Raw genomic sequence first — 23,653 nt, 5'->3', positions numbered from 1 at the left:
GATCATTGGAGTTGGATGGTAGATTTTGGGTAGTAACAAAAGCAGCCCATGAATCAAGAGTCCGCCCCAAATATCTACATTTTTGGGGGGCAAAGAACGTAATTCGCACTCCCTATTTTCTCTTCTTGTTAGATTGAGAGCACGTTTAAAACTGTTTTTAAAATAGTTGAAAATGGTTTTGGTGAAAAAAAATCAATTTTTAGTAAAAATACAATAAATTTTCGAAAAGCACTTAAAATCCTTCTTAGAATAAGCACATAATTAATGCTGCACTTGAAGTGCTTTTGGAACTCAAAAATAAGACTTGAATACTTATGTTCTTTATATAATCAACAAAATAAAATTGGGGTGCCGTTAAAACAAATGTTCATGGATCCAAAACCTTAGATATAAGCAAGTAATCATCTACCACAATTGTGTAAAGAAGTGTTGCATTTACACTACGGCATGGATTCAAATCTCCCTCCAATCTAATATCTAATCTAATAAATTTACTTTTTGAAAAAAAAAATAGATGCAATGCTAGTTTAACGCGAAATCAATTCTCAGTTTTATCGATAATTTTCTCTACAACAATGCCCAAATCCACCATACAATTTACAAAGCTACCAACATTCACACTACCAACTGAGTTCCAATTTTTTAACCATTAACTTGGTGCGCCAAGTCTCTTCTCAAAACCATTGATAAAATCCTCCATGCACGCTCTGTAAGTCTCCATTCCATGAACATGCTTAGCAAGTTGCAAACCCACATCCATCCATTTCCTCGCCACATCAATCTGCCCGAGCCGCACAGGCAGCGACGCCCTGTTCCATGCCGTCATGGCCAGCCATTTCCCTTCTTCCGTCGGGTACTCTCCGTCCTTCAGTCCCACCATTATTCGATAAGCCTGCTTGTACATGCCATAAACAGCATCGTCATCTGCATCCCCCCTGTGAATGCTGGTCACTCCAATGAGCTTCCGAACAATGAGAGCCACACTTTGGTAGTCTGCCGTGGAGGAAGAGAGGAAGGACGATAGGCACTCGTTTAGAGCAAAGACTGCGACTTCAGGATTGGTTCGGGGAGGTTGTGAAGCGCTGATGCCGATCTGAAGGAGGTTTTTGTGATTGCAGGCCCTTGAAGTAGCAAAATTCTTCACTAGTTTTAGTTGTGATGATAAGTCATTGAGCCTTCCATGTATCTCATAGGCACAAAAGGTGTAGATGAAGAACAAATCAGGCTCAGTTGTTGAAAATTGATCACCGATAAGTTGATTCCCGGCTGAATTTGTTTTCAACATCTGCATCTACACAAAAACCGAATTAGGATTTAGAGAGGCAGCAAATCTAATGCGAATAAGGCATACATTTTGCTAATACATACCTTCCCAGCTCTATCTAGAAGTTCTTGAGCTTGTTTGACTTCACTTTCATTCAATCTAGTCTTCCTATGATTCTCTGAAGCTATAATTGCAGATACACTCAGAATTAACGACTTGCAGACCATGTTTTCTTCTACTTGCCCATCAACCAGAAGACCATAAAACTCCGATGCCAGTCTCAAGAATTCGCCACACAATTCATAGTTCTTCTCCTTCCCGGTTTTGGTCCCCAAGTTCCATGAAGTCACAGCAAACCAGTTCCTCTCCCGTCTTCCGGCCTCCCCTGTCCCGAAAAAGGAATCAGGACCAAGCTCAGACGCACGATTATGGACGCGCTTAAGAAACTTGAGGGCTTCATCCTCATTTCCGGGTTCTTGGGTTAGAATTGTGACCAAGGTGCGTAGAACTACGACTTCAGTTGCTGGCATCGATTTTCCCGGGGTATAGAAGCTCAGCAGACTTGATAGAGAAGCAACCGCAACAGCAAGAACACGGCAAGCAACAGCTTCATGGGCTGCAAGGGAGAGAAAATCTGGTGTAAAATCGAGGCAGGTTGTCATTGCCTGAATCTGATTAGTAGCTCCATTGTGGTCTTTCTTCTGCAGATAAATCTTGAACTACATAAACCCACACAGGAAGTGTTAATGTTCATCTAAGTAAAAAGGGTAAGATTTAGGATCCAGCTAAAGCTATAAAGGGTTAATTACCTTTAGGAAAGCTGAAGCAATGTTCGGTTCAAGCTGCAGAAACAGAGAACAGAGAAGCCAGTTAGTAGAGAAATTGAGTTCCATAGAACCAAAACTCCAATGTTGTAGCTATAATTTAGCGAATGCAAACCTTTTCGGCCTCGTTGATGTATTCATGTGCTTGATCAAGCTGGGAGAGACCCAAATGGCAGAGACACAAAACTCTAAATCCCTTGGCCCTGAGAATTCTACTCTCAATGTCAAATGGGATATAAAGCATTGCTTTCTCAAACATTTCTGCACTAGTTTCGTAATCTTTCGATCGAAAATGCTCAGCACCACTGTCAATTGTCAAATCACAAAATTCATACAATAAAACGATTGATGATATGAAAATTTCAAATAACTAACAATTAAGCAATTCAATTAGGAATGTATGAAACTATGACCATACCAATTCCACAGCACTGAATGCATTGCAGTTCTCTGTTGGGCAGCCGCGTCACCATTGAAGAGGGCCACCACTCTCTCGTCTGATGCGAGCTCCGCCACCACCTTGGCCCGAATTCTTGATCCCTCACCGGCGTCACCAATCACCCGGTGGGCCACCCTAACAGCCGAGGTGGCGCTGACGTGGCACCTTCCTAACAGTCCCAGAAACACTCCCTTCGCCGTCTCTGCTCCGGCAGTCCCAGCCGCCTGAAAATAAGCCTCCACAGCCGACACAAAAACGCCCTCCGGAATCCCCTTATTTACCACCATGCCCCTCAGCTCCTTCTCGGCCTCGGCGTACTTCCCCAACCCCAGCCAGCCCTTCATCGCCAGAACCGATAGGCTCGGATGGTGGTCTCCACTCTCGCACCCCTCTCTCAGCACCCTCACGCACTTGATCACGCTCTCGAACTCGTTCATCTGCAGATGGACGGCCGAAATGAATCGCAGCGTCTTCGACCTCAGATCCCTGAGTTCCATGATCTCTTCGCGTGTTCTCGCCACACGCAATCCCTTCTCGTACAGATCCAGAGCCTCGTTCATCAGCTTCAACGCGTCGTTTAGGTCCTGAATCTCGCTCTTGGCAAGCGCCGTCTTGCCGAACGCCAAGTACTGGTTCGCGAGCGCCTTGTGGTGATCCGGCGACCCGAATAGCAAGCTCTTGGCCCTGTTCAGCAGCGCGATCGCGACATTTCGGTCGGAGACGTCCCATGCGGTTTTCGATCTCGCGATGCTCAGGTCCAGGAGAAGCTTTCTCTCTCCGCAATCGGAGACTCTGTCGATGTCGATCTTCGAGACTATATCTGTAGCTCGCTCGAAGCATGAGGAAGCGAGATCAAAGCTCCGGAGGTCGTGCCATATGAGGCCGGTCTTGAGGTAGAAGGAGGCGGACTTGATCACCGGGGAAGGGACACCAGAGACGTCGCCGGATATGAAGAGGAGGTCAGCGGCGACGTGGCGGAGCTTGGCGTGGTCTTCGGCTCTGGACGCGCTGAGGGAGCGGAGGGAGGCGGCGTTTGAAAGGTCGACGCAGGCGTTCCAGAGGCGGTAGCTCAGCTTCCAGATGAGGAGCTTCAGTGAGTTGGGGAAGGGAGAGAGTTGGCTCAGTTGAGTCGAGAATCGGCGGAGATCGGCGGAGACTGTGTCCGGGGAGAGCTTTTCCGGGGACAGATTCTCGATTTGTTTGATTGAGGACTCGATTTGGGAGATGAGAAGTTGATGAGATTGCGATGGAGGTTGTTGTTGAGGTTGGGAGTCGGCGTGGCCTTGCCGGAGATCCGGCGTTGAGAGCTCGGCGATCCTCATTTGTGTTTGGCGGGAAGTTGAATGAATGACTGTAAATGTGAAGGAGGGAAAGTTACCTCTTGATTTTGTTTTGAAATTTTGGGGAAGATGAAAAGTTACGGTGCGATTAACGACTCTAAGGAAAGTGTCGTACAAGAGACGCAAAATATTGGGCTTTTTAAACCCCTCTTTGTTTTCTACAAACCAAATTTATCCTGTTTAATCAGAAGATAAATAATTACGATAAAAAATAAAAAGTTGAAGTAATGCTATTTTAGTGTGGGGAATTTTGACGATCGTGGTTCGTCACTAGTTTTCTTCCTTGTTAAATAGAACACAATTTTGAGAACTGACATTAACATGAGCAAAGGATGAACATTTCTAATTCAACTTCATTAGATGTGAATTGAGCATTTTCTCAAATTAAACGAAGACAGATTGTCATTAAACCAAATAATTGATCGCGGTTCTTCATTTTGAAAAGCTATTTTCTATCCAGCATCCCTCATTTCTAAAATGATGTTCGGACATGACGTAGGTATTAACAGACTTGGAACAACCCGGTCAATGCATTGTCAATACTTCGAGAGAGAGATTAATTCTTATGTGTGTGTGTGTGTGTGTTCATCGTCTCTCATAATAACCTCTGCACCTACCAAGTACCTGACCAATTGCCCTGAAAGAAAAATGTATGCAAAACACCTTCATATTTGGACGATTGGTTCCTCGCGAGTTACCGATGAAAATTTTCCGTAACAAAATTTCAGTTATACGATCACCGGAGGCTCGAGGCATTAATACCATTTCCGGTACGTTATGTTATAAAATACTTGAGAGGTTTTCTTATTCAAAACTGGCATATGATCCCTTCCAAAGTTTTCAGGATGTCTGAAAACTCCATGAATGATCAACCTGTTGGCTATTTGCATTTTGCAGGCAGTCAAACTCAAACACAAGGCAGACAAAAAACATATACAAAAGTAAAACAAAGTACATATTAGAGGATCAAATATCTCCTTGTACATCCAACTAACAAAATTAACAAGACATTTTTTTTTTCTTTTTTTGGGGTCTTTTTCGGATACTAATATCATTCTTACATTGAACATCGACGAACTCAGAGGGTTAAAGACTAACCGTTAAACTGAGAAGGATCACAGTCACTTTTTTGGCCATCAAATTAGTGAAGATACGCCGCAGGCTGATACTGGTAGCCGGTTGCAAAGTAGTTTCCATGAGCAGGAGACATGTTGTAATGGTTGTCAGCAGGTCCCGGGTAAACAAACTGTCTGTCGTACACATACTGCGGGTACCTGTTTTCAGCAACTCTAGGATAGAAAGTCTTGTCAGCAACAGCATTAGTGACGCGGGGAGCATATCCAACACCGTTAGCACGAGGTCTCTTGGGCTGAGGCTTTGATGCTTCAGCCACCCTCTTCTTGTCTGCCTTGGCCTTTTCCAGCTGAAGAACCCGTTTCTGAAGCGGATCCACTGGGTACTGCTCCTCAAGCTTATGCTCTTCAATGGACTTGAGCACTGCCTTAAGGGCAGCCAACTCACGGTCGTTCACTTCATTCTGAAACAATGAAATATTTGTTAGGTGCAGCCAATTTGCAACTACATGGCCATACTTTCTCCGGCAAAATCCAATCAAATATCAGTGTTATGCTATCTCACGTTAATTGTATTAAATCAAACTAAACTTCATATTACACAGATAATTGATAACTGCAATCAAAACTATTACAACATCCAATAAAGATGAATGTACCTGTGCTGTGGGGGATGCATTTCCAGATTTGACTGTAGAAGTTTTTCTTGCCTCTTTCAAGTAGGACTTCAGTAAAGGCACAGGAGGGAACTTCTCCGTCAGTTCAAATGCAAAAGCCAAGTTAACTGCATCAATTTGCCGTCCACTATTCACTAACACTTCAATAACACCTGCCAAATGCCAACATTAACATAATCAACTGCAAGAAAACACAAAAGTTGAAGTTCATTCAAGGAAGAAATCAATTTTTTTTTAAAGTTCTATGTTCTCAATATTGGTCCATTAATCCAAGCATGCATCATTTTCAGGTTGAAGTTAAATGACTTTCGCTAGAATTATGCTGCAAATGCCAGGAGAATGATGTTGCTGCACGTTTACACAATGACTCTAATGAAATGCAAGACCAGCTTATATAGGCTTCCGAGTAACTCATCACATATGAACAGAAAGGAGGTTTGACCGCAGTTGCAATTCTTACCTTATCTCAGTGGTTATAATGACAATGATCTAGTGGGGAACAAAACATTACGAAGTTATAGACTTGTAAACAAAAACAAGCCAAAGATACATGCAAACTAGTAAAAGATAAGGGGAAAAACAAAAGTAAAGAAGAAAAAACATTTCCTCCGTTTGGGATAGTTAACATAGACAATTTTTAAGGACCGCGTATTTATTTATCAAACTACAAAAGTTCCGAAAATGTCACCTAAATGTAGATTTTCATAAAGAAAAACACAAACCTGGCATTCTCTCAGTCAATCCAAGAGAACGGCAAAGGTCAGCTGCTTGGCGACGACGTGAAACCATCGGTATTAGCCTGAATAGTTCTTCCTCATCAAAACCAGAGGTAATACCAAAAGTTCCAAGAAGTTGCAAAAAGGCATGAGCCTCAAGTGAGTTCCCATTGCTAGCATCCATGTCAAGAGCATCCAACTTCGGCTTCCATTCTTCAGCAATTGCCTCTGCCAGATCCTTAACCTCCTCTGTAATTATATCAGATGCAGAGGCTAATTCTGGGTTTGCAAGCAGTGTGCTCAGACACTCCATCAACATGATACAAGTTCGACGGACACCCAACAGGTTTGCATCCTTCTTCCCGTCCGTATTGGGCCCTTCCAGGCGATAAAAGTCTTCCAAAGATTCCAAAACAAATAGGGCAGGGTTGGATGCAGCTCTTAATGCAAGTGGAATCTCCTCCCTTATGGAAGCAAGGTTCTTCCGGTTATCTGATATAAATTTGTGGAGCCCTTCTGAGTCCATCTGTTCACACAGTTTCACTAACTGGGGATAGGATATCACCTCTATACTACTCCCCATTTCAGGACTTTTCACTTCTTCGAAGTTAATTTCAGAAACCATCACATCTGGTGGTTTCTCTTCCACACTTGGCTGCTCACCTTGGCCATCATCAGTGACAGCAGAAGGCTCCTCAGTTGATACCTTCCTTTGCTTCTCTCGAGCACTAGTAATAGCATATGTAGCAGCATCTCTCTTCGCTTGAAGAGTCTCCAGTGAAGCTTGTTCCTTGGCCACAACGGCAGCTTGCCGCTTTGCTAACATTTTTTGGGCTTCCACTGTTCGGGTTTCGAACTCCTTTTCTTGGCTTTCCAGCTCATCGAAACGCCTCTTTAAGGACTTTTCAAGACCATGGAAATGGGCTTCCAGTTCTTTCCACTTCAGGTTCAGCGTTACAGCTCGGTGACTCTCAAGTTCAGCAAATGCTTTCTGAAGCTGTTGTATCTTAGAGGTTGTACAATCTATCAGCGTGGAAACTGAATGGGTATTATCCATGGCAAAGGATCTGGAGATAACATTACAGAGAAATGTCAACACATTGAACTATCAACAGTCAAAGAAGCAGAAAAACTACATGCTGACTTCGATCTGATAAAGCATCTTGTTTAAACAAATCATACCCCTAAAAAAACACAGGTCAATACGTGCATAATTAGATGTAGAAGAAAATTATAGTCTGCCAACCGCAAAGGTATTCAAAAATATTGTTGGCTTCGACTGAAGGATAAACTGTATGTTATGGCATTCTCAAGCCACACCAAATATATATCGGTTGAGTAATCATCCATATGCAAACAGCAGAATAAAGATACAAAAAAATTAACAGTCGTTACTTTCCCTATGCAACTAAATTTGACAAACAGAAATGGAGAGTTTCAAGGATGAAGTTAAACCAGATGAAAGAAAGACCGCATAACCGCGCAATACAAAGCAAACCCTCAAATTGGGACGGAGTTGCTCCACTCAACGCATAAAATGATCCCAACTTCATAGCTTCAAAACAATTCATCATGGAAATAAAGTAAAAACAAAGCGTGGTCCCATGAATCATCAAAAGGGAAGGTTAGCTCAACTAATCCACTACAAATTTACCTCCTTAATCATTCTATTAATAACATTATCCTCAAATTGACAAGATTACACATTTACAGCAAAAGTAAAAACCTTGAGGAGCATTAACCTCGGTCCATAGAACTCACATAAAACCTAATTTCTATAGCAAATTAAGACAAAATGGCTCACCAGTAATTACAGCAAGCTTAAATTACCGCAGCGAAGATGTACGAGTAAAGATCTCCAAATGCCTGATTCGCAAACGACACTTCAAAACCCTAAAACCTAAAAAGGTCAAAACAAAACGTCAAAAAAATCGAAATTAAACGACAAAAACACAAAATTAGCAACCGAAACTCTCTAATTTCAGACAGAACATCCCGTCGGTTCCCGGGGGAAACATTTCCCCGACTTTCCCGGAAAATCGAGCAATTTTCGCGGGAAAACAGAGAAATTTCCGCGGAAAGGAAACGGCGCCGATCTGAAGATTACAGTACGAGATTAAGACGAATGAGTTTATCAGCAAGTAAAGGAGGGAACTTTACCAAAAAGCCCCGATGCAATTGTGGAAATTGCGACGAGGGCCGATCAATCCATGGCTGCTGAGACTGGCGGTCGATGTGCGAGTGTGTGGCTGCTGCTCTCGGCAATCCCTACATACAGAGTCGATGAGAGAGAAAGAGAGCGGAGAGAGAAAGTTCAGACAAGCAAGCGAGTGTTATATGTCGCAGCCTGCCCTCTTTCTTTTGCTTTTTAAGGGGCACTCTCGTTTTGGATATTTCCACGTTCGGGAATGGGGAGAGACAGAGGGTGTAACGAGATTAATGGGCCTGGGTTGCGGGAGTGTTGTTAGTGAAATGGGGAGTGGTGTTAGGGTTGTGCCACGTGCCGTCTATGGATAGGAGTATGAAAATTATCTTTGTCGTACAAGGTTTTTGTGTCTTCTTTTGTTTAAGTAATGCTCATCAATAGGAGTGTGATATCCACACATTCTTTTTTATTTCTCACATATTTTTTTAATTTTCTTTCATCGAATCGGATAAATTGAAAAATATGAAATGACAGAAATCAACAAGGGTGTGTGAAAAGTAAAAATGGGTGTATGAATAACACATGCCAAACAATAATCTAAAATCTTGCTTATGAATGTAGACAGCGTTTGGGCGAAGTTCAAATTTTGGTCGTTTAATTTCACATGTCTTGGTTTGTAGTTTTATCATCAATTGTTTCAATTTAATTAAATTTTTATCATTATGGTTCGACGATATTTCTTTTGTGAGTAAAATGTTTAGTCAGTTTGGATCTCACGTATCGCTTTCATTCGATTAGCTGCTAGTAGATTCCGCATACATGATCCAAAGAGAGTCCTAGTCGCCATAGTCAGAGATTTAGATGTTGTTTCGAATGATCCAGATCCAATCGATTTAGCAATCGCGTTGTTGCCCCGATTCAAGAGATTTGCAGCCAATTAGGCTACTTCGCATTATAAAAGAGTGATGTGTTCAGATGTTTGGGTCATAAGACCCACATCCTCTGTCATTCACATTCTATCCAAAAATAGTCTCTCCTACCCTCCCTTAAGCTTTGGGTGGATGAAATGGGTGAGGATTGCAGAATAGACCATAGCCCGCTTCTTGTCGTGCTATGCTCTTCTCCCCCGTCTTAGCTTCTGGGCGAGATATCTTATGGTTGCCTCTGTTTTCTTTTTCTATATGGGTGCTCTGTTATGTGTATTTGTTTCTTCCCGTTTTCCTTATATTTTATTTATTCTCTTTGGGCTTAGTCTCTAAGAGCAACTCCAGCCCGCTGGGCTTGACTGGCACCCAGTGAAGAAAACAGCCCGGCCTGCAAGAAAAGAGCTCCAGCCCGCCCATTTGACTGGCACCCAGCCCGTGCCAGTCCCTTGCCCAGCCCAAAATGGACAGACCCAGAAGCCGGTCTGTTTGATGGCGCGTGCACCACACGCGGCTGCCCAGGCGAGTAGCCGACAAGATTTGCAGGCGCTGGGGCCCGCGTGCAGATGCTTTGCAGTCGTCCGGGTGAATGAAACGTGGCCTCCTCAGAGCCGTTGGATTTCCAACGGCTAGTTTTTTAGGCCGTTGGATTTCCAACGGTAAAAAAAAATTAAATTTCAATTTTAAATTGGACCGTCCAATCACAGATCAACGGTCCACGTTTATTTCACCAAAAATTAATTAAAAAAAAAAAAAAAGGCCCAACGGTCAGAAATTTGACCGTTGGCCACGTGGCGTAATGAGTGCTGTTGGATTTGATTATTTTTCAAATCCAACGGTCCCGATTAATTACAACATTAAAATTTATTAAAAATTAATAAAAAAATGTCAAAAATTTTTAAAAAAATACAGAAAAATTTTAAAAAATACATTTTTTTTTTCTATAAATACCTAACCCTCATCTTCCACCTTACACCACATTTCAATATTTTCTACACTTTCTACACTTTCTACATTTGAATATTTTGTACACTTTGAGAGAAAAAAATGACTTCGTGGAAGCTCAGTGAAGATGTTACGTTGTGTGAATGTTGGGTTCGCACTACTCATGACCCGATTACAGGTAATGAGATGGATAAGCGAGAAATGTGGAGTAAAATTACGAAATCGTTCAACGATGTACATGGAAAAGATGTACATGGAAAAGATGCCAGATCTAGTCAAGGTCTTCAAGGTCGTTGGAAAAAACTCAACGCATCATTTACTTGTTGGAAAAACGCCCTCTCTCATGCTTCTGGTAATTTGCGTAGTGGGACAAGTTTAGCGGATGAGGTAACAATATTTTTATTTATTTATATGCATTCCACCCACATCAATATTTTAATTTATTTAATTTCTTATATGTAATTTTTATGTAATATGCATTCCAAATACTTACGTAATTTTTATGTAATTTTTATATAATTTTTATGCATTCCACAATTCTTATTTAATTTCTTATGTAATTTTTATGTAATATGCATTCCAAATACTTATGTAATTTTTATGTAATTTTTATATAATTTTTATGCATTCCACAATTCTTATGTAATTTTTATGTAATTTTTATAGACACTACAAGCACAAGCATTCTACAATGCAAAGAACCATAACAAATCATTCAACAAATGGGAATGTTGGCAAATTGTCAAAGATTGCCCTAGATACAAAATTGTGGCAACCGGTCCAGAAGTTGTCATGCACGGTATGGGTCTACACAGTTCGCCAGAAGCAGACACAGCCGAACAAGAAGCCAACACATTTGAAGACACGGAAGGGATGCCTGAACAAGTGCCAGAGACCCAACCGACTCGTCAGTCTCTCAGGCCTCAAGGTAAAAAGGCATCAAAGAAAAAAGGTAGTTCTTCCAAAAATGACTACACTAAATATATGGAGGAACTTACTCGTCAAGGTGAAATGAACATGGCATGGGAAAAGGCTAGAGATGAGGAAAAAGCTGCTGCTGTGGCAGCAATTATTGCAGCTACTGAGGCTCGTGATGCGGCGTCTGAGAGACAAAGAGAAATAGTTAATCGAGAGAACGAGATGATTAGAGAAGCACTTCATCGAGAGAATGAGATGCTTAGAGAAGAAAGGATGGCTCAAACAGATCGTGACACTATGAACAAGTCTCTAGTAGGACTGTCTCCGAATTCAAAATATTTTTGGACATCAGAAAAAAGAGATGTCGTGCGAAGGAGGCGTGCAAGAGATGCCGAAACAAGTCAAGGGGGTTCCAGCTACAGAAATCCTAGCAACCAAGATCCTAGCACCACATATCCTAACTCCACAGACTTTATTTAATTTCTTATGTAATTTCTTATTTATTTTTAGAACTTTATTTAATTTCTTATGTAATTTCTTATTTATTTTTAGAACTTTATTTAATTTCTTATTTATTTTTAGAACTTTATTTAATTTCTTATGTAATTTCTTATTTATTTTTAGAACTTTATTTAATTTCTTATGTAATTTCTTATTTACTTTTAGAACTTTATTTAATTTAAAATTAAAATTACATAACCTCACCATTTAAACTTAAAAAAAAAACCATTTAAACTTAAAACACCATTTAAACTTAAAAAAAAACCATTTAAACTTAAAACACCAAATAAAATTACATAAAACACCATTTAAACTTAAAATTACATAACCTCACCATTTAAACTTAAAAAAAAAACCATTTAAACTTAAAACACCATTTAAACTTTAAAAAAAACCATTTAAACTTAAAACACCAAATAAAATTACATAAAACACCATTTAAACTTAAAATTACATAACCTCACCATTTAAACTTAAAAAAATTAAAAGCAAACACACTAAATAAGATTACTTAAAAAACAATACACTTTATTCTTCAACCACAAGCCTTATTTTAATTATCTTCGCCTTCGTGCAAGCTCCACTGATGCTCAATCAAGTCATTCTGGCGGGCTATGTGCCAGTATGGCTCTTGCAATGAAGTGTATCTTTGAACGATCAATTCATTGTAACGTCTATCCCGTTCCAACGGCTCGTGTTGCACGGGATCTTCGGTCCGGTCATGAGCATAGTAGATTTGTGTTCTTGAGTTGTTCATCGGATCCGGCTCGTATTCATCGACGGCATCATAATCATACTCGTCTTCAACAATCATGTTGTGGAGAATAATACACGTCATCATGATGGATCGAAGAGCCTCGACATCAAACATTCTAGCTGCAGCCCTGACAATGGCCCAACGAGCTTGCAGGATACCAAAACAACGCTCGACATCCTTCCTACACCCTTCTTGACACTTTGCGAAGTGTTTTTCTTTTTCACTCTGCGGGTGTGGCACTGTTTTGACAAATGTTGACCACCTTGGGTAAATACCATCTGCAAGGTAGTATGGTCCCTCGTATTTAGTACCATTAACCCAATATGTGCATCTCGGCCCACGCCCTTGTAGCAGTTCGTCAAACACTGGAGATTGGGCAAGGACATTTAGGTCATTCTGAGCTCCTGGAACACCAAAAAAAGCATGCCATATCCATGTATCAAAAGAAGCCACCGCTTCCAGAATGATGCTTTTGGCTCCTTTTCTGTCGCCATAAGCTCCTTGCCACGCACTTGGACAGTTTTTCCATGTCCAGTGCATGCAGTCGATGCTTCCAATCATGCCAGGGAAGCCTCGCATCTCAGCCTTCCTAAGAAGCCTTCGCTTGTCCCTTGGCGTGGGTTGTCGAAGGTACTCATTGGTGTAGAGGGCTTCAATTGCAGAGCAAAACCGCATCAGGGACTCCAAAACTGTTGTTTTTCCCATCCTTGCGATCTCATCCACTTGATCTGCGGATGCTCCATATGCAAGCATTCGCAAGGCAGCCGTAATTTTTTGCTCAGGAAGAAGGCCTAGAACATGAAAAGCATCCTCTTTTTGCACAAAATATGGATCATGGTTGCAAACATCACTCATGATTTTAGCGAACAAACTTCGTTGCATTCTAAAACGACGTCTAAAAACATGATCAGGGTAAACGCTGTTGGGAATAAAATAATCTTCCAAGAGATCTTTACCTCGTCTTTCCCTTCTTCTATCGATGTTTGCCGCACGTCCGGGTTTGGCTATCTGACCCATAGCTTGCATGATACGGCGGGAATGTGAGGCCCTCCGCCTTCTATGGTGATCATCGTCATCCTCCTCCATTGCGAAGGCCTCATCTCCACCTCCACCTTGGTCAAGATTGACCAATTCTTCCTGTTGTGCCAACAACCTTTTCTGCTGCTCTTGCAACTGTTTATACGCTCTCCTTGAAGAAGACATTGTAAGAACTCAAGATTTGAAAATGATAAAGAAGAATTCTGAGCTAAAAAAAAGGATTGAGTTTAGTGTGAGGATGGATGTAGGGATGTAGGGTTTATATGGACAAAAAAAAAAGAAGATGAGGTTCTGGACAATGCCACGTGGCACTACGTGATTGGTTGAAAATCTTAGCGGAAATCTATTCAAAAAATAGTACGTTCGGATAATGACACGTGGCGTGACGAGATTTGTTAAAAATCTTATCGAAATCTTGCCTAAATTATTGTAAACAGGAAGTGACACGTGGGTTGTCGGGATTGGTTGAAAATCTTAGCGGAAATCTATTCAAAAAATACTACGTTCGGATAATGACACGTGGCGTGACGAGGTTGGTTAAAAATCATATCCGAAATTAAAACTATTTTTTTTTATATTATTTTATAAAAAAATTATTTAATATTTTAAATGGACTGGGCGCCAGCGCATTTTGTAGGGGTGGAGATCGTTTGTGCCAGCGCATTTTTAGACTAGGTGCCAGCACATTTTTTTTTGGGGTGGAGATGCTTTGGCCTATTACTGTTCATTGAGTCTGTTACTGTTCAATTAAGTGGATAAATGGGCTGGGTGCTGGCGCAAAGTGGATAGGGGTGGAGTTGCTCTAAACAAGTTTTTCCCTACGACCAAAAAATAATAACAACTGCCCTATTATGTGGATTAACTCGATATCCACTCTTTATTTAAAAAAAGAATATTTTTGTACATTTAAAAAGTAAGAAGAAAAATTATGTTGTTTGAATGGAATTTTTAGTGACCCAAAGAAGACCAAATTTCTTACCAACTTTATAACAATTGTCCAAAAGGTGTATGGAATTAATTACTGTTCTTGAACTGCAGTAATTAGTAAACTAAATAGATTAAATCGAAGATAATTCAAACTATATGGAGCTAGACCATAATTGAAGAACGTAGTTTTATAGCTAGTTTTGCTTTAAGAATTTTATAAATAAATTGTGAATGGCCGACAAGGAAATATATGGGACGAGTTTGTGGGCTGCTGCTTCCATTTATTAATCGGGTCTTCAACCACTACTTCAATATAATTACAACGTTAGGCAACCTAATACTTGTTGAAGTTTTTTAGTAGAAATCCGATGCTAACTTATTATCCCATATTACTCACCACTACAAGTTTCTCACGTTTTATAACAATTTGTTTCTCTTACAAAGTGGTTGGAAAGATAGATCATAGAGAGCAAAATTGTGTTTGAACCTTGGGTTTGAGCTTTGGAGTGTGATTATATATATTTATTATTTAATTAGGGTGCATTTGCAAGTGGCACTTTTTCACAGTGGTGGAATGATGTTGTGCCCTTGCATGACGGCATAGGTTCGAATCTCATCAGTAACTAATCTAACATTTAACTTACTAACGTTATTGCTTGACTCAAAAAAGAAAAAAAAAAAAAAAAAAAGAAAAAAAGAAAGAGGGTGCATCTGCATATCATTCAAATCACCGAAAATCATTCTTCCTTCCAACACAAGGCATATTGAAGTTTTTCAATGCTGGAATCCTAGTTTAGATCATTAAATCTTGGTGAAGCAAACGACTACGGAACTACAAGCACAAAGTAGAGGAAAATTTGTATTTCAAAAATATTACGGTACTCAAACCTTGATCTTTTATATGTTTAATATATATATATATATATATATATATATATATATTGATTGTTGATTATAACCCAACAATAATTTGTTACCAAGAAAAACGTGATCTATTGGGTGATATTTGCTTTTGGTAGAATGAACATGAAATTAAAGGATGTAGAAGGGAATTCCTATTACCTAGTTTGCGTAATGTTTATTCAATTTAGTTATGTATAAAAACTTGAAGCTTAAAATTTGAAACTACAAACTCTAGACCCTGTGACTCGGACCTAGTTCTTGAAGCGACTCGTGGTCTGAGTTCGAGCATGAACCTTGAGCACCAACTCATTCAATTCTCATTCTCTGTCTTGTTCTATTTTAGAGTCTCGTTTTTTCATACCTCGTGTTTTAAGAAAAGAACAATACTTGGCCACTCAAAGAATGAGTATGGTTTCTACTCAAAATTGTCTGTTGCTGACTTATAGAACTTTGTGTTTATGATCGGAACCGTTCATATTATTGATTTGCTACAGAAAGATCACCTCTACAAAAAATAATTAAAATTAAGGTCGTTTAATCATCGAATTGTATAAAAATAGATGAACATAATTGGTAAAAATATTACGTACCATCTATGTATTTGCTAAATAGATTGACTAAACGACCTAAGTTTTAATTCATTTTTTTGTAGAGAGATCTTTACAAAGTGATTCATAATATGAATGGTTCTATCATAAGCACAATGCACTGTAATTTGAACAAGAAGAATTCTGAGTAGAAGCTCCTACTCATTCTTGAGTAGTTAAGCATTGTTCGTAAGAAAATTATGATCACTCATTGTTCGATTTTAATTCAATGTTGAAGGAGAAAGTAGTACACAAAAAGTTAAGGAGAAATTAGGTTCTCGTCTCTATTTTTTCTACTTCATTGATTAAAATCTTATTCTTTTTCAATTTTTGATCAAGGGCCTTTGGTTTTAATAATGTCATTAATTATTATAAAAATAGAATATTTACATGTCAAGATAATTAAATTTTATTTCTAAATATATTCATTTAGTGTTAGAAACGTTACATTTGGTATATTTATATTTATGGCTAAACTTTTTATCATATGTTTCTAATTCTAGTTTGTACCCATTTTTAATTTGCAACTTTTTTTTAAAATTGTACCAATTTTCTTTTAAATTTTAATTTGTACCCATATATTAATTTTTGTATGTCCCTTATTTTTTAAACTTATATTTGCACTCCTAGTTATTTTAACCTTTTATTTGTTCCCATAAATTATTTATAATGTACCCATTTTTTTCTTTACAAATGTACCACTGTTGTGGCCTATATTTAACTGATAGGGGAAGGAGGCTGGCGACACAGAGAGAATATAATGTACCCATTTTAATAATGTCATTAATTATTTTAAAAAATTTATATTTACATGTCAAGATAATTAAATTTTATTTGTAAATATATTCCTTTAGTGTTAGAAACGTTAAATTTGGTATATTTATATTTATGGCTAAACTTTTTATTATATGTTTCTAATTCTAGTTTGTACCCATTTTTAATTTGCAACCTTTTTTTTTTTTTAATTGTACCAATTTTCTTTTAAATTTTAATTTGTTCCCATATATTAATTTTCGTATGTCCCTTATTTTTTAAACTTATATTTGCACTCCTAGTTATTTTAACCTTTTATTTGTTCTGTCACATCCCGGCCCGGGTGGCACCACTTCCCAGGCCCGCTCCACCACCGTAGCACGATATTGTCCGCTTTGGGCCCCGACCACGCCCTCACGGTTTTGTTTCTGGGAACTCACACGAGAACTTCCCGATGGGAATATACATATAAGGATCACGCCCCTGGGCGATGTGGGATGTCACAATCCACCCCCTTTAGGGGCTCGACGTCCTCGTCGGCACACACGCGGCCAGGGTTAGGCTCTGATACCAATGTCACATCCCCGCCCGGGTGACACCACTTCCCGGGCCCGCTCCACCACCGTAGCACGATATTGTCAACTTTGCCCCTAGTTAGTTTTTTTTTTGACATTGGTATCAAACTTCCCAGAGGGTCACCCATCCTGGGATTGCTCTAGCCCTCTACTCGCTTAACTTCGGAGTTCCCAAAAACAAAACCGTGAGGGAATGGTAAGCCCAAAGCGGACAATATCGTGCTACGGTGGTGGAGCGGGCCCGGGAAGTGGTCCCACCCGGGCCGGGATGTGACATGTTCCCATAAATTATTTATAATGTACCCATTTTTTCTTTACAAATGTACCACTGTTGTGGCCTATATTTAACTGACAGGGGAAGAGGGCTGGCGACACAGAGAGAATATAGAGAGATGTGTTTGTAGGGTTGTGCAGGAGATATATTATTCCCCCCACGCAGTGCCTTTATTTATAGTAAAAGAGAGAAGAATCCTTCTCCTCCAAGGAATACAAGTCCTAATAGGAAGACTAAATAGAATCAAATCTAATATAGGATTTATACAATCACACTTAAATAAGAAGTTTATAACACTCCCCCTTGAGTGTGTAAATACTCAAGTAGATTCGGCATTACGTAGAGGTTGAGGAAGTCGACTCGTCGACACTGATTCTGGGAACACGCTATTCTCAAATAAGGTAGGAACTTGCATAAGGAAGTAAGTCTCACAAAAACCTAATAACTATGGTAAAACCCAAGTAGAGACAAAGTCCATAGGCTAAGGAAAAATGCATGAGTAATGCAAAGTCAAATGAAACGTCTACGGGACGTCATCAGGGATATGATCAACCCAAGGTGGGTGCTTCGTCAAAACCTTATTAGGAAGCAAAAACCCAGCGGGGAAAATGCTCTTAATCGTACGGAAAAATAGTGCATTAAGATCAAGCAAGTATACTGCAGGATACTCCCCCTGAGTTTGATACAATTCCAAAGAGAACTAGGAATGTTACAACTCAGAAAGTTTATGCATACCTATTCCTTGAACAAGCTTTTGAAACGTCTCATTCGGTAGTGATTTGGTGAAGAGGTCGGCTATATTGTCTTGTGAATGGATTTGAGTGACCTCAATCTTTTGATGCTTTTGTTGTTAATGTGAGTAAAAGAACTTCGGCGCAATGTGCTTTGTGTTGTCTCCTTTGATGTAACCCTTCTTGAGCTGTTTGATGCATGCTGTGTTATCTTCATAGATTGTCATCGAGACGTTAACGATAGGGTAAAGATCGTAGGAGCTTTAAATATGGCGCACAACTGTTCTCAACCAAAAACATTCCCGAGTTGCTTCATGAAGGGTGAGAATTTCATCACGGTTAGATAAAGTGGCAACTAAGGACTGTTTAGTTGACCTTCAAGAGATTGTGATGCTTATAATGGTAAAGACATAACCCGTTTGAGACCACGCCTTGTGTGGATCAGATAAGTATCCTGCGTCGGCATAACCAACAAGACGAGAATTGACTCAAGTGATAGGAGCATATTCATGCGACTTAATTAGCTTGTTCTCGTGCATTTATGTTGTGTTTACTTAGTTGTTTTAGTGTTTAAGGCCACTTTTGTGTATTTTCAGATTATAAGGCCAAAGTGTGCAAGAAGATGCAAATTGGAGTCTTTTGGAGCGAAAGAGGAATGAATGAGTTGAAGACTTGAAGAAACGACGAATTCCTACTCCAACGATGAATTCCTACCAAAACGAGGAATCCTACTCAAACAAGGATTCCTACTTGAAGTAGGAAAGTTAACCCTAAGTTTCCCGTTTTGGTAACCTTTCCTAATCTTAAACGTTCGTATTTTCTAGCCACTTTGAAGTCCTTATAGGCACTTTAAGACACGAAACCAAGGCCCTAGCCCTATTTCCCTTCCTTTGCCGTGCCTTAATCCTAGCTCCCTTCCCTTGCCGTGCAAGGGGGGGGCATTTTGGCCCATTTTTATGCACCTAAACCCTAATTCTTTTTCCTTGCAGCCACTTTCCCTTTAATTTCTGAAATTTAAACCTATTTCCCTTTAAAACCAAACCCTAGCCGCACTCTTTAATCTTTCCCTTTTTAATTTCTGATTTTATTTCCTAATTCTAGAAGCTTTTAACTTAATTTTAATTAACAAAAAATAAATTAGGTTTGGAATTTCAGAAAACCCTAGTTCCACATTTCAGCCGCACCTATTAGTCCACCCTAGAGCCTCTTGTTTCATCCATTAATTCTATTCAGCCATAAAACCTCTCTGGCCGTCACTCTCCCATCCATCATCCATAAACCCTAATAACCCAACAATGCATCACAGCCGCACCTAATATTCACCCTAACCCTAAGCCATACAACCTAATTCACCCTACAATCCGCAGCCACTAACACATATTTTTCCCATAGCCGTCACCCCCCTCTCATTCATTCATACACTCATCATCCCATCACCCTAATTCTCCCTTATGCCGCAGCCACCATAACCCAAAAACCACCTATTCCAGCCTTCCCCTATCACTGCCGCAGCCATTCCACCACTCTCCACCACCTTCCACACCTTCACACACCATCTACCAACCTTGCCGCACCACCCAACCTCCATAAACCCAATCCCAAAACCAGAAAAACATCCAAAACTCACCTAGACTTTCATTGCCGCAGCAAGGAGAAGAAGAATGAGGGCTTAGACGCGCAGAAATTCAAGTGGATTCGTTGGGCGTTCTAGGTGTAATCTATCCTTTGTGCTTTATGTTTAAATTCAATTGTATTTCTCTTTCTGTGAACATGAGAGGCTAAACCCCTAATTAGCTAGGGGGTGATTCGAAACCATGTTTATGCTTGCAATATGAATTGATTACTTTTGATTGGAATTTCATGAATGATTGATTCAATTCGTTTAACTGTGTGATTGATAACTTGTTTGTGTATGTTTATTGAGAGTGCACGCTTAATGTTCATGCATGAATTTGACGCTAGAATATAAGTGAGTTTCACCTAATAGTTATGAACTTATATTCACAAGTAGTGGAGGTTGCTTATAAACAATCGCGTTAAATGAATTCTTGGCACTAGTTTCATGCTCATCATAGTAACGAATGTCTCGTCAACACTTATAGTTTTCATGATGCTTAATGATCTTTGATTGTATCTTTATTCTGCTTTTCACGTAAAGGACTTTTGGAGAATGTTTTGAATTGCGTTGCGCTAACCCATCCAATTCATTAACTTAAGGAGAACTTGACGGTTAATTTAAGCGGACCTAATTAACCCGGAGTGTTGAGTTTCATAATTTATCGAAAGACCAACTGAAAATCAAACTGTATGCAAGTGTAACATGTGTGGAGAAGAACCTTCTAGCTAGCATTCATCCATAGTTTCATCACATTCTTTAGAATCTGCCTTAATTTACAATCTGTGCATTTAATTTATTTTCGTCAAAACCTCAATCCCCCTTTACTTTAGTGTCCAAATTAGTTAGAAAGTATCTTAGTTTGTGTTTATAAGTGTTTTGATTCAAGTTGTTACACCAATTCATCCAAATTCACCAAAGTGCTCAAAACTGCCCAGAAAGTGATTTTAAGGCAGTTTTGAGTGTTTTGGGGCTGTTTTGAGTCTTTTGATTGGTTTTAGTGTTTTTATTGTTTAGTTTTGTATTCTTTGAGTCTAATTTAGTGTTTCAAACTTTATTTTACGTTTTTGAGTCAGTTTCCAAGTGATTTTGCAATCCCTCCTAATCCCCGGTTAAGAACGATCCCTACTTATTTATATACTACAATTGTCACAAGAGGGTTTTAATTTGTGTGCTTACTTAGTTTGCATCAAATTTTTGGCGCCGTTGCCGGGGATTAGCAACTTTGCTAATCCCTTGGATTGTATTTTCTGTTTACTTTATTTTTGTTAAGTTTCTGACCTTATTTTGTTTTTCTTGTTTTAGGTACTAGTGCATGACTCGGAGTTCTCAACCGATTCATGAGGATATCTTGGACTTTGACAGCGATTTTGAGAGGACTTTGAGACGAAGGAAGAAGCACCACGAGTCAAATCCACCAAGCCCGGAACCGGAGCTTGACGAACAAGGCCTAGAAGAGGAAGAAGAGGCCACGGCAGGGATCTTTGAGGAACCCACGGCAAGGGTAGTTGAAGAACCACAAGGCATGGCCGTAGATACCCGGACACTCAAGGAGCTTTCCGCTTCGGGATTGGCTAATGCCGCACCTCTGTGCATCCAATATCCCCCACCGGCCGAAGGTAAGAACGAGGAGTTCGAGTTGAAGTCAAGCTTGCTCCACCATATTCTGAAGTACCATGGGTTATCCATGGAGGATCCGAACAAGCATTTGAAGGAATTTGAGGTGGTGTATTCAAGCATGACTCCTGTCAACGTTGACGGAAGTATATTGAAGATGAAGGCTTTTCCATTTTCTTTGATGGACAAAGCCAAGGATTGGTTGTACGACTTAGCTCCCGGAACCGTCACATCATGGGAGAGCATGAAGAGGGCTTTTCTGGAGAAGTTCTTCCCAACTTCTCGAATCATCCTTTTACGAAAAAGGATAAGTGGCATCCAACAAGATGAAGGTGAGTCATTTCCTATGTACTATGAACGTTTTAAATCTCTTGTTGCTTCTTGTCCACATAATCAGATGAAGGAGGAGTTGCTTTTGCAATACTTCTACGAGGGGCTCTTACCAATCGAACGACAAATGCTCGACGCATCGGCGGGTGGAGCATTGGTGGACAAGACACCCATGGCGGCCAAGGTCTTGATCGCGAACCGAGCGTTGAACGCTTAACAATATGAGGGAGTAGGCCAAAGAGGACCCCCATGGCAGCAAGTGCATGAGGTAAGTTCTACACCCGATATTCATTCACAATTAGCTAATCTTACCTCCATTGTGTCTCAGATGGCTGAAGGCATGAGGATGCAATGACCGATTGTATGCGGGGTGTGTTCGATCCAAGGACATGCTTCTGAGAAGTGCCCGCAACTCATAGAAAATGGTGGATGGGAAAACGCCAACGCGATTGGATTTCAGGGTCAAAACCAACCAAGGAACGACCCGTACTCGAACACTTACAATCCGGGTTGGAGAGACCACCCAAACTTCAAATGGAGAGAGCCCCAACAACCACCACAACAAGGGGGCTTTAGGCAACAACCTCCGGGCTTCTTCACCAAGCCATTCGAACCCACACAAGCACCTCCACAATCTGACCAAACAAGTTCAGGTAACACTTTAGACAATGGTACACTTCTTAAGTTACTAACGAATTTGTCTCAGGGGCAAGAGAATCAGGCCAAAGCAATGCAAAATCAAGAAAAGAGGGTGGACCAATTGGAGAAGCAAATTGGGCAGATTGCGGAGTTTGTAGGGCAATTTCGAGACCAAGGCAAGCTCCCAAGCTCAACCATTCCAAATCCGAAGGGAGGCTTTGAAACCGCCAATGCAATCACCCTAAGAAGTGGCAAAGAAGTTGGAACCACCCCACAACCACCAAAATTAAGCGAAGAAGAGGATGAAAAGCTGCAAAATGAAGAGGAGGATGTAAGCAAGCCCACGGCAAGGGTACAAGCACCCTTGCCGCAACTACCAAGGGACATTAATGCACCCAACTCATCTCATTCGGCCACCAAAGGTGGGGTCAAAATTGATTAATTCTAACTTTGTTCCACCCAATGTTCCTTTTCCTAGCAGATTTTTGCAAACAAAGAAGGAGAAGGATGAAAAAGACATCCTGGAAACGTTTAGGAAGGTGCATGTCAATATCCCGCTCCTTGATGCAATAAAGCAAATTCCGAAGTATGCGAAGTTTTTGAAGAAGATTTGTACAACAAGAAAACGGATTCGGGAAAAAGAGGTAGTACATGTCAGTGAGAATGTCTCTGCACTGTTGCAAAGAAAGCTACCACCTAAATGCAAAGATCCAGGTAGTTTCACTATCCCTTGCGTAATTGGTAATACAAAGTTCGAACATGCTATGCTAGATTTAGGTGCATCAATTAATGTCATGCCATACTCTGTTTATGCATCTATGAATCTAGGAGAGCTTAAAAATGATGGTGTTGTTATACAATTAGCTGATCGATCTAATGCATACCCGAGAGGAGTCTTGGAAGATGTTTTGGTGCAGGTAGAACACTTGATTTTTCCTGCAGATTTCTATGTGCTTGACATGGAGGATTCAACCCACTCTCCACCATCGCCACTCTTACTTGGACGACCTTTCATGAAAACAGCTCAAACCAAGATTGATGTGGCCAAGGGAGCAGTCACTATGGCCTTTGGTGGTGATATGATTAACTTTAAGATTCCTGAATCGATTGAGAATACTAATGATGTTCGTTCTTGTTGTGC

At 40.2% G+C, this 23,653-nt stretch overlaps 2 protein-coding genes across 5 annotated transcripts; both read right to left on the bottom strand.

The window, feature by feature from the left end:
* Window positions 1-523: 523 nt before the first annotated feature.
* LOC103949548 (TPR repeat-containing protein ZIP4) lies at window positions 524-3,984 on the bottom strand. Of its 2 annotated transcripts, none has more exons than XM_009360664.3 (5): window positions 2,507-3,984; window positions 2,204-2,393; window positions 2,074-2,106; window positions 1,369-1,983; window positions 524-1,285 (listed from the first exon to the last, which is right to left on the bottom strand). In XM_009360664.3, exons 1-5 carry the CDS (start codon window positions 3,847-3,849, stop codon window positions 650-652), a joined length of 2,817 nt encoding a protein of 938 aa, XP_009358939.2. In that variant the 5' UTR covers window positions 3,850-3,984; the 3' UTR covers window positions 524-649. The 2 variants fall into 2 exon arrangements, with proteins under 2 accessions (XP_009358939.2, XP_048422252.1); XM_048566295.1 differs by having other exon boundaries at window positions 524-1,291; window positions 2,507-3,983.
* An 817-nt stretch (window positions 3,985-4,801) lies between these two features.
* Window positions 4,802-8,657, bottom strand: LOC103949547 (FRIGIDA-like protein 3). Of its 3 annotated transcripts, XM_048566307.1 has the most exons (6): window positions 8,494-8,657; window positions 8,138-8,233; window positions 7,789-7,888; window positions 6,340-7,400; window positions 5,600-5,769; window positions 4,802-5,404 (listed from the first exon to the last, which is right to left on the bottom strand). In XM_048566307.1, exons 4-6 carry the CDS (start codon window positions 7,388-7,390, stop codon window positions 5,009-5,011), a joined length of 1,617 nt encoding a protein of 538 aa, XP_048422264.1. In that variant the 5' UTR covers window positions 7,391-7,400; window positions 7,789-7,888; window positions 8,138-8,233; window positions 8,494-8,657; the 3' UTR covers window positions 4,802-5,008. The 3 variants fall into 3 exon arrangements, with proteins under 3 accessions (XP_048422264.1, XP_009358937.2, XP_009358938.2); XM_009360662.3 differs by lacking the exon at window positions 7,789-7,888; XM_009360663.3 differs by lacking the exon at window positions 7,789-7,888 and having other exon boundaries at window positions 8,164-8,233.
* Between the last annotated feature and the right edge of the window lie 14,996 nt (window positions 8,658-23,653).

This window comes from the organism of the source record quoted next, unplaced genomic scaffold (assembly GCF_019419815.1).
Source record: "Pyrus x bretschneideri cultivar Hongxiangsu unplaced genomic scaffold, Pyrus_bretschneideri_v1 Contig10, whole genome shotgun sequence".
NCBI lineage: Eukaryota > Viridiplantae > Streptophyta > Magnoliopsida > Rosales > Rosaceae > Pyrus > Pyrus x bretschneideri.
This window is presented reverse-complemented; position numbering and strand designations above follow the sequence as displayed.